Raw genomic sequence first — 9,790 nt, forward strand, 5'->3', positions numbered from 1 at the left:
CAAGTTTCTGTTAAACTATAGATGAGGGATGCCCCAAACACTGGTGCCAAAGATGATCATCACTGACTAAACCACAAAAAGAACAAGATGCAGGTGTTGATGAAGGAAGGGTGGTATTTTCTGTCTCCAGAATGTAGAGGTTGTTGAATAGTCTACCCCTCCTAATCATCAAGCCTGAGAAATTTCCTGAATTAAGCAAAATGTGGGATAAAAATGAGCAGAGCAAAACAAAGATTTGACTAATGAACTTATACCAATCAAATTGAAATTGAAATCAAGAACGTGTAAAACATTCTTTAAAACTAATGCATGAGAAATGAAAATTGTGCTTGTATGAGTTATGGCTACTATAGCACCATTCTATAATGTGACTGTGACATTAGATATTGGTGTTAAGTCTCTAAACATTGCTAGATCCGAACAAACATGGCTCGAAGCACCAGTGTTAATTATCCAAGCATCATGAGGAAGTAATTTTTGAAGTGAAGAAAGTATATGATCTTAGAAAAGGAGATTGTTATGATAATATTTAAGCCTATTAGAAGGAAAAGGGATATGATCCCAGATGTAGAAGTGTGAGCCATCAAACCATCTTCTGTGATTGTTGCAGTTGAACTAAGAGCAATAGATGTAGTAGCAGGCGTCTCTGGAACTCTAGTCTTGTACTGCGAAATCAACTGTTCGATCTGTTGTGGAGTAAAATCATTAAGATTCACATTGTTTCCATCATTTGGTACTTGTGCAATATACGTTTGCGGTATCATTTGCGCATAAGAAACACCATTACACGAATAAGAACCACCAGAAGAAGCAACATCAGTCGGATAAGAACCATTCTCAGAGTACACATGAGCAATAGCATTAGCTTTCTGCATAGAACTAGCATACATAACCATTTGCATTTGCTGCTGAGATTGTTGCATTCTTGGTTGATTTTGTACAAATTGCATCCTTGGTTGAAACTGATTCACACCCTTGAAATTATACCTTGTAGTATTAGTTTTATAACCAGGTGTAAATCCATGTAACTTGTAGCATTTTTGAATCGTGTGTCCCACTTTCTCATAGTGAGTACACATTGGTTTAGACTGAGCTGATCTAATAGTATTATAAGCTGCAATATATGCATTATCAACCTTATTCACCTGAGGTACAACTGCCTGGAAAGCCACATTATCAACTCGAGTAGTTGGACGAACAGCAGTGATTTGCCTCTCATCCTGAGTAACCATATTAAAATCCTCTTCAATCGTAGGAATCAGTTTGAGCATGAGAATGTGCCTCCTTGTCTGTTCATAGCTTTCATTCAAACCTATCAAGAATTTAGTAACTCAACTCCTTTGTTGTAGTCTTTTCCACTTTGTAGTTGCATCACACTCACAACGACCACATGTGCAGACAGGAAGATCCACATAATTTTCATACTCTTCTCGAAGAGTCATCTAAGTAGTATAATAAGTGGATACATCCATCGATCCTTGCTGGATCTTACTCAATTTTTGCTCATTATCAAAAATCCTAGGTGTGTCATCTTGCTTAAACCTAGAAAGAATATTATTTCAGATCCCTTGAGCAGCTCTGCCCAATCTTCTTGTCAACAGAATTCATCAACCAAGTCGATACTATATCATTGCAACGAGACCATACACCAAAATCTCTATGATTCTCATCAGGTTTAGAGATCATACCATTAATAAAACCGAGTTTGTCCCTGACATTTAATGCCATCCACATCGAACGTCTTCACGAAGGGAAATCAGAAACATTCGAAAGCCAATCTGAAACTAAGATAAGATTCGCGTGATCAGCACTATGAAGAAAATAAGGATTCTCATACTGATCAACTTGAAAACGCGATTCAGCTGGAGAAGACGGCGATGCAGTAGGACGATTCACCAGAGGAACGAAAGTATTCATTCTCAATCAAAGAATCAAAAGAAAATAAGAACGATGCAACGATTATGTGAAAGAAAAGTTCAATTCGTCAACACCCAAGGTCAATCAAAGAGAAAGCAAAATAATCAAAAGAAGAAATAAGATTCCAGTGAACAAATCGCAAACAGCGATAACCAAAGCCTGAACAAAATAAAACCAAGAGCAAACTGGAAAACTCATCTCCGATAACGATGCAGAAGAAGAGAAAAGCTTAACAAAGAAGCTCTGATACCATATTAAAGTCCGATTAACCGGAGGAGCTCAAGATCGGAGAAGAGAAAAATATATAATGGAATTAATTCCGTAAAAGTGTTTGTTACAAAACTCAAAGAATACAGTTGTTCATACTCCAGCCTATATACTAAGCTAGTATATAATATAAACTTAAACCAGAGAGTTAATCAAAAATAACCGGTCGTTAATCCAGTTATTGAACTATATAGAACCATTTGCTCTTATAAAAATTGTTATTATCATAACCAACCATTACATTTTTCTTTTTTTTGGTTTTAAACAAACCATAACATGTTATGATCACATAGCCTAGCTCATGTAGCTCACCGGTCAACGAAGGCACATAATGGTGCAACGCTTGACTGGTTCGAGACGAGCAGGGCATTATAGAGGGGGAGAGAGAGAGACAGATTGAAGAAACAAAAATAACATGTTATCACATAAATGCTCACATGCATAACCATGCACGAGATAAAAAGTTTTTAGAATATAATATTCATTGCGTATACTGGATTTGAGATCGGACTTCGGATGATGATGAATTTAATTATAACAAACTGATCGTCAACTAATTAAGCTGCTGATGACAGCAAAATTGTTTTAACCATGTCGATGAACCCGTTACCGGCATATAAAGTTTTGTGTTACACATATTCTTAGTTAGTATATATAGTATCTGAATACACAATAATAAATAAAAGTCAATGGAAGAAAGCCACTTGACCAAAAAGCAAGAACATGGCAAGATAGGAGTTGGCAAATTAATTTAAGAAAATAGAGAGATTGTTAGAAGTGAACCATACACTTCATTATCTCTTCTTTTCATTGACTCTATCATTTTCTAAAAAGTCTTACTATGTTACTTCTATGAACTTTCCTCCTCACATTTTAAACACTAATGTGGAAAGCACAACATTAATTGTCGAAATGGTACAAGAACCTGTTTATTCTTTTTCAGAAAAATTTAAAACAAGACAAAGAGGAAATTAGTAGCGAATAGATCTGATATGTTTGAATTTTGATAACTGATAAAAATATGGATAAATTGGCTACGAATTAAACAATCAATCAATCATAAAACTATTTTGTCTCATATTCATAGAAAATGATTGATTCTAAAGAAGGCGTGAAACCAACAAATACGCACGTACATGTGCACACGTAATGACGTAATATAGTAGATATATATATCAAGTGAAGGGTACGTACTGAATAACTGAGAGAGAACCAAATTATGTTTAATAAATGACTAGTGAATAATTCATCATTTTACCGTTTTTACGATGTCTAGTGAAAGAAAAAGTAAATTTTTCTAATAAATATATCCTCACTACATAGAAATCCAGTTTAACGATAGGAGAATGAATATAAATTTACGATGCTTGTTGTTGGTGCGGGATTTAGCACCCCCGACATACCGAACTAAACCAGAAAGACAATTTGGTTATTTAACTCAGAATCTGGTTAAGTACTCAGTTAGGTCATTTAAGCCCACTTCGGATAGAAGAAGCCCAGCCTCGAGGGTGAAGAACCGACTTCCACTTCGCCTGGCGGCCGATCTAACAGATAGAGTAACTTTCCTTATTTCAGTTCGTCTCATAAGGAAATTTAATATATTGTGCGATTTATGAATATGTATAAAGGGGGAAAGACTTCTCTATTGTAAAGCATCGATCATTGAATACAATTATTGAGTTCTCTTCTTGTTCTTAGCAATAGAAACCCTAGTTCTCAAAAGATCAATTCCCTTTCTTCTAACAATCAAAGCTTAGATTGATTTTCTAGAGAGTTTACTTTACTGAATTTGTTTTCCCCCATAAACAAATTCATTGTGGAATTCCAGTTTCTACAATTGGCGCCGTCTGTGGGGACCGCAAATCGTCTCTGAACAGTCCATGATAATGTCTTCACTCATCACCGAAGTCACCGGCGCGAACCGTACCACCTCCAACACACCCGATGTCACGGGCATCGCACCTGCTCAAGACAACGTTGCAACACAGAGCGATGTATCAACCAGGCCGGCTACCGCCATGTATGTTTGCCGCCCCGTCACCGAATCGAGGAACCTGACTGATGTCTCCTCCGAACTCCCAGTTGAGGCCAGATCTGAAGGGGTGACCAGCCAGGAAGCAGGGCGAACTCGCGAAGAGACAACCAACCGCGACACGGAGCTCTCCGATGAACAACCAGGTGAGGAAGATGCACGCGCCACGGAGAAGCGGCTCCGGGCACACAACAGGAACCCCCTGTTCGCACCACGACAGCGGTCCAAAATCCGCAAGTCATCACCATGGAAGATTTCAAGATCCTGTTCGGCACCATGACGAAAGAGATCTACCAGATGATCTCCGAAACTAACCGCAGGGTCGACGCCATCATCACTCAGACAACCCCATCGCAAATCTCTGTTGGACAGTCGCCCATACTCGGCATTGACAGTCTCACTCGTTGTCTCGACTTTTCGGACGTCCAACACGAGCGGAGGAATCCTCCCCCTCAGACGACATCGAGTATTCGACCAACAAACCCAAATTCACGTATGCACGAGAATTCGGCCGCCCCGGTCGCCCGCTTCACGAACGCGATTGTCGAAGTTGCCCGGCAATCCCCTTTTACTCAACGGATCTTGCGGGCCGCCATCCCAAACGTCAAGCTGAATCTCCCAACCTACCTGGGCGACAAAGACCCCGTCCAATTCATGACGTCCTTCATGGCAACCATGACAAAGGCACGATTCACCGAAGAACAGAGGGATGTTGGTTGTTGTCAGCTATTCGTCGATAGCCTCTCCGGCCCTGCCTTGGTGTGGTTCACAAGGCTCGAACCGAGTTCAATCGATAACTTCGACCAGTTGTCTATGGCTTTTCTTAAGCATTATCGAATTCTCATCGAACGAGGCGTGACAAGCTCAGACCTTTGGGAGATGACCCAGGAACCCGGCGAATCCATCGGCAGTTTCCTGAGCAGATTCAAGGAAAAGCTAATGCGCGTCACTGTCCCAGAGGATGCCGCAATGGCAGCCTTCAGAAAGGGGTTGATTCCCGGGTCGCCACTACGAAAGGATCTTAACATACGGGAGCCCAAGGACCTCGACGACGAACTATATCGAGCCTCCAGATTCGCGCTCGACGAAGATGAAGACGCCCAGTTCGCCGCAAAAATAATCGGGCAACCGTCGCATCCCGCTAAGGCTAAAAGCCAGGACGAGCACCACGAACCTCGCAAGCATCACGACCCCCAAGATCGAAAAAGGGTGTCGTTCACGCGGTCTCCGAAGTGGAGGACCAAACCAAACAGCCATCCGACCCAAAGGAGCTGTACTGCGATTTCCACATGATAGCCGACCACTCCACACACGAATGCGTCTATCTGAAAAATTTCCTGTACGGAAAGTATCTTTCCGGCGAAGTCGAAGCCACCTTTCAGCCGAAAAGCATTCGTGGAGGCAGAGGTCGCCGAGGGGGATGGCGTGATGGACGATCTAACGGCGGCCGTGGCGCCGGAAGAGGACGAGGCTACAACGGTCCGGCCAACGGAGTTCAACAGCCGGCTAACCAAGTACTGGCGAACCATCAAGAGGAGATGTTCCAGGCGGACGAGCTACCTGGCCCACCCAAGCGACAGAGATGGCAAAATCCCGAGCAGGCCAATTCTCCTGTCCGAGGATGAATAACCCTTATACTTGGCCCACCAGAGGACTGCGCCGACTCCGTCTGCGCACTAAAGAAGAGGGCACGTCAAGTTTGCAGCCTTCAGGCAGCCCCAAGCGAACCTCCACTCTGCTTGGACCCCACATCATTTACTTTGGAAGACGCCAAGGGAATCCAACACCCCCATTCCGACCCTTTAGTCATCAAAGTCTCCATGGGCGATTTCGACGTCGAACGAGTTTTGGTCGACACGGGGAGTACCGTCAATGTAATATGCTGGCAAACGCTAGAAAAAATGGGTGTCACGCCGGAACAACTGAAACCCGAATCTCGAACATTGACGGGCTATGATGGGGTCACCAAACTTTCGATGGGCGACGTAAAGCTGCATGTGCGAGCCGGCGGATTGTCCCGGAAGACCAAGTTCGCAGTCATCGACGCGCCTCCAGTCTACAACGCCATTTTGGGGGTACCGTGGATATACGCGATGCAGGCCGTACCATCGACCTATCACCTCTGCCTCAAGTTCCCAACCACCACGGGAATCTGCACACTTTATGGTGACCAGAGGGTACCCCGAACTTGCTCTGTTATCGAGAAGAAGCAGAGGAAGACTGAAGACGTGTAGCAACTACAGAGCGGGGACCATCTTACCGATCCCCATAAGTCGGAGATAGATCGCCTCAAGTCTCTGGAGTGTCGAATCTTACAGGTGAACATCGATCCCTCCGACCCCTCACGAACTGTCGGCATCGGTGCCGAACTGGAGGAGCACATAAAGTCAAAGCTGATCGCTTTTCTACAATCTCGGTCTTCCACATTCGCCTGGTCAACGAAGGACATGATCGGGATAGACCCCGATGTTATGTGCCACAAGCTCAACGTTGATCCCACATTCAGACCAGTAAGGCAGAAACGACGACGCCTGGGTCCAAATCGGGCCAAAGCAGTTCAGGACGAGGTCGAGCGGCTGCTCAAAGCTGACCAGATAATGGAGGTCCAGTACCCTGACAGGCTGGCCAATCCAGTCGTGGTCAAAAAGAAGAACGGTAAATGGAGGGTATGCGTGGATTTCACCGATCTCAACAAAGCTTGCCCCAAGGATAGCTTTCCTTTGCCACACATAGACCGTCTCGTCGAAGCCACGGCTGGAAACCAACTGCTCTCATTCATGGATGCCTTCTCAGGTTACAACCAGATCGCCATGAGTTCAACTGACCGCGAAAAAACGGCATTCATTACGGATAGGGGGACCTATTGTTATAAGGTCATGCCGTTCGGACTAAAGAACGCTGGAGCAACCTACCAACGGCTGGTAAACATGATGTTCGCTAGTTTGCTTGGAAGAACCATGGAAGTCTACATCGACGATATGCTGGTTAAATCTTTGATCGCAGAGCAGCACATCGAGCATCTCGCTGAGTGTTTCGATATCTTGGATCATTTCTAGATGAAACTGAATCCAACGAAGTGTACATTCGGAGTCACTTCAGGCAAATTCTTGGGGTATATCGTCACTGAGCGGGGGATAGAGGCAAACCCTAAACAAATCGAAGTCATATTAGGACTGCCGTCGCCGACCAACAAGCGAGAAGGGCAACGCCTGACCGGCCGCACTGCAGCTTTAAATCGCTTCATCACTCGATCAACAGATAAATGCCTCCCTTTCTACCAACTCCTCCGCGGAAATAAGGATTTTCACTGGGACGAGGAATGCGAGGCCGCCTTCCGGCAATTGAAGGAGTACTTGACTTGCCATCCAGTATTAGTCAAACCAGAAGACGGTGAAACACTGTATCTCTACGTCTCGGTCTCCAGTTCGGCTGTCAGCGGCGTGTTGGTTCGAGACGACCGCAGGGATCAAAAACCTATCTTCTATACGAGTAAAGCACTCAACGACGCGGAGTCACGATACCCCACGCTGGAGAAGCTCGCACTCGCAGTGATCATCGCCGCACGGAAGCTCCGACCCTATTTCCAGTCAAATTCCATCGTCGTGTTAACCGATCAGCCACTTCGAACTATCCTCCATAGCCCCATCCAATCCAGACGCATGGCGAAATGGGCAGTCGAGCTAAGTGAGTATGACATCGAATACCGCTCCCGTCCAAGCTTGAAGTCGCAAGTCCTGGCCGACTTCATCACCAAGCTATCTCCTGACCTCGACGACCCCAATCCTAGGGAAGAGCATTGGACAATGTTCGTCGATGGTTCGTCAACGAATGAAGGATCCGGAGTGGGACTCATTCTCCGGTCCCCCACCGGTGAAGTTCTCGAGCAAGCATTAAAACTCAAGTTCAGAGCATCAAATAACGAAACGGAGTACGAGGCCGTCCTTGCGGGGCTTCGGTTAGCACGAGGACTCGGAATGACACATTTGCAAGTCTTCTGTGACTACCAGCTCGTAGTCAACCAATTCAGTGGGGAGTTCGACGCCAAAAATAAGCGAATGGGGGCGTATCGGCAGTTGGTCCGAGCACTGTCCAGGGAATTCACGTCTTTTTCTCTGACGAAGGTCCCACAAAACAAAAACGCGTCAGCCGACGCCCTCGCAGCCCTGGCAAACAGCTCCGACCCTGATTTACGGTGCACCATCCCGATCGAATGCATCGACGCTCCCAGCATCGACCCCGACAATCAGATAGTAGTAATCAACGACGACTCAGTTCCGATGGAGGTCAACGAACCACTAGAGGATCTGACGGACGTCACGAAGCCTCCGGACGACTGGTAAATTGAGACCAAACTCTATATCTCCGACGGCGTCGTCCCACCAGACAGATGGGCAGCCCGACGCTTAAAGGCTCGAAGTGCCAGATACATCCTCTTGGACGGGGAATTATTCCGCCGAAATGCATCCGGAGTTTTCCTTACATGCGTCACTCGGGACGAGGCCAAGCGAATCATGATGGAGGTGCACGAAGGCGAAGGTGGCAACCATTCTGGCGGACGCGCACTCGCTCTCAAAATAAAAAAGGATGGACACTATTGGCCGACCATGATGGCCGACTGCGAAGCCTTCGCGGCAAAGTGTGAAGCCTATCAGCGCCACGGGCCAATGCCGCACATCCCGCCCGAACTGCTAAACACCGTGACGGCTCCATATCCTTTCATGCGCTGGGCCATGGACGCTATAGGTCCTCTGCCGCCGTCAAAGTCCAAGAAATACGTTCTGGTGCTGACCGATTTTTTCACCAAATGGGTCGAAGCAGAATCCTTCACAAGGATCCAATCCTTGGACGTAACCAATTTCATATGGAAGAACATCATATGTCGGCACGGACTTCCATACGAGATTGTCACCGATAACGGCACACAATTCACCTCGATCATCACCAGACGTTTCCTGACGAAGTGGATAATCCGCCTCAGTACTTCGACTCCCCGATACACGCAAGGAAATGGGCAAGCTGAGGCCACTAATAAGTCGATCGTCGAAGGACTAAAAAAGAGACTTGGTCGAAGAAAGGGGGCGTGGGCAGACCACCTTGATGGCGTATTGTGGTCCTATCGAACAACCCCGCGGCGGAGTACAGGACAATCCCCTTTTTCCCTTGCATATGGTCTCAAGGCACTCGCCCCTGCCGAAGCAGGAAGTCCCGACACTCCGATGTACCATGATGGTTGGCAATCCCAAACTTAACAACAAGATGCTGATTGACCACAACGATCTTGCCGAAGAGCTGCGCGATCAAGCCCTAGTCCGAGTACAGCACTACCAAGATGCAGCGGCTCGGTATTATAACAAGACTGTTCGTCAGCGGCGTTTCAACGAAGGCGATCTGGTTCTACGGGAAGTTTTCGAGAACACCAAAGAATTCAAGCCCGGTAAACTCGGCGCTTGGTGGGAGGGTTCATACCTCGTATCCAAGGCAGTTCGCCCAGGCGTCTACGAACTTGTAACCATGGCCGGAGAACGGATCAAAAACTCGATGAACGCAACCCACTTGAAGCATTATTACTGCTAA

General features: G+C 45.9%; 1 protein-coding gene across 1 annotated transcript; it reads left to right on the forward strand.

Annotated features, from left to right (window-relative positions):
* The first annotated feature begins 9,472 nt into the window (after positions 1 to 9,472).
* LOC147934622 (uncharacterized) lies at positions 9,473 to 9,790 on the forward strand. The gene has a single exon (XM_087472706.1). The coding sequence runs from the start codon at positions 9,473 to 9,475 to the stop codon at positions 9,788 to 9,790; it is 318 nt and encodes a 105-aa protein (XP_087328832.1).

Source organism: Camelina sativa, chromosome 11 (assembly GCF_030686135.1).
Source record: "Camelina sativa cultivar CO46 ecotype springtype chromosome 11, ASM3068613v1".
NCBI classification, from domain to species: domain Eukaryota; kingdom Viridiplantae; phylum Streptophyta; class Magnoliopsida; order Brassicales; family Brassicaceae; genus Camelina; species Camelina sativa.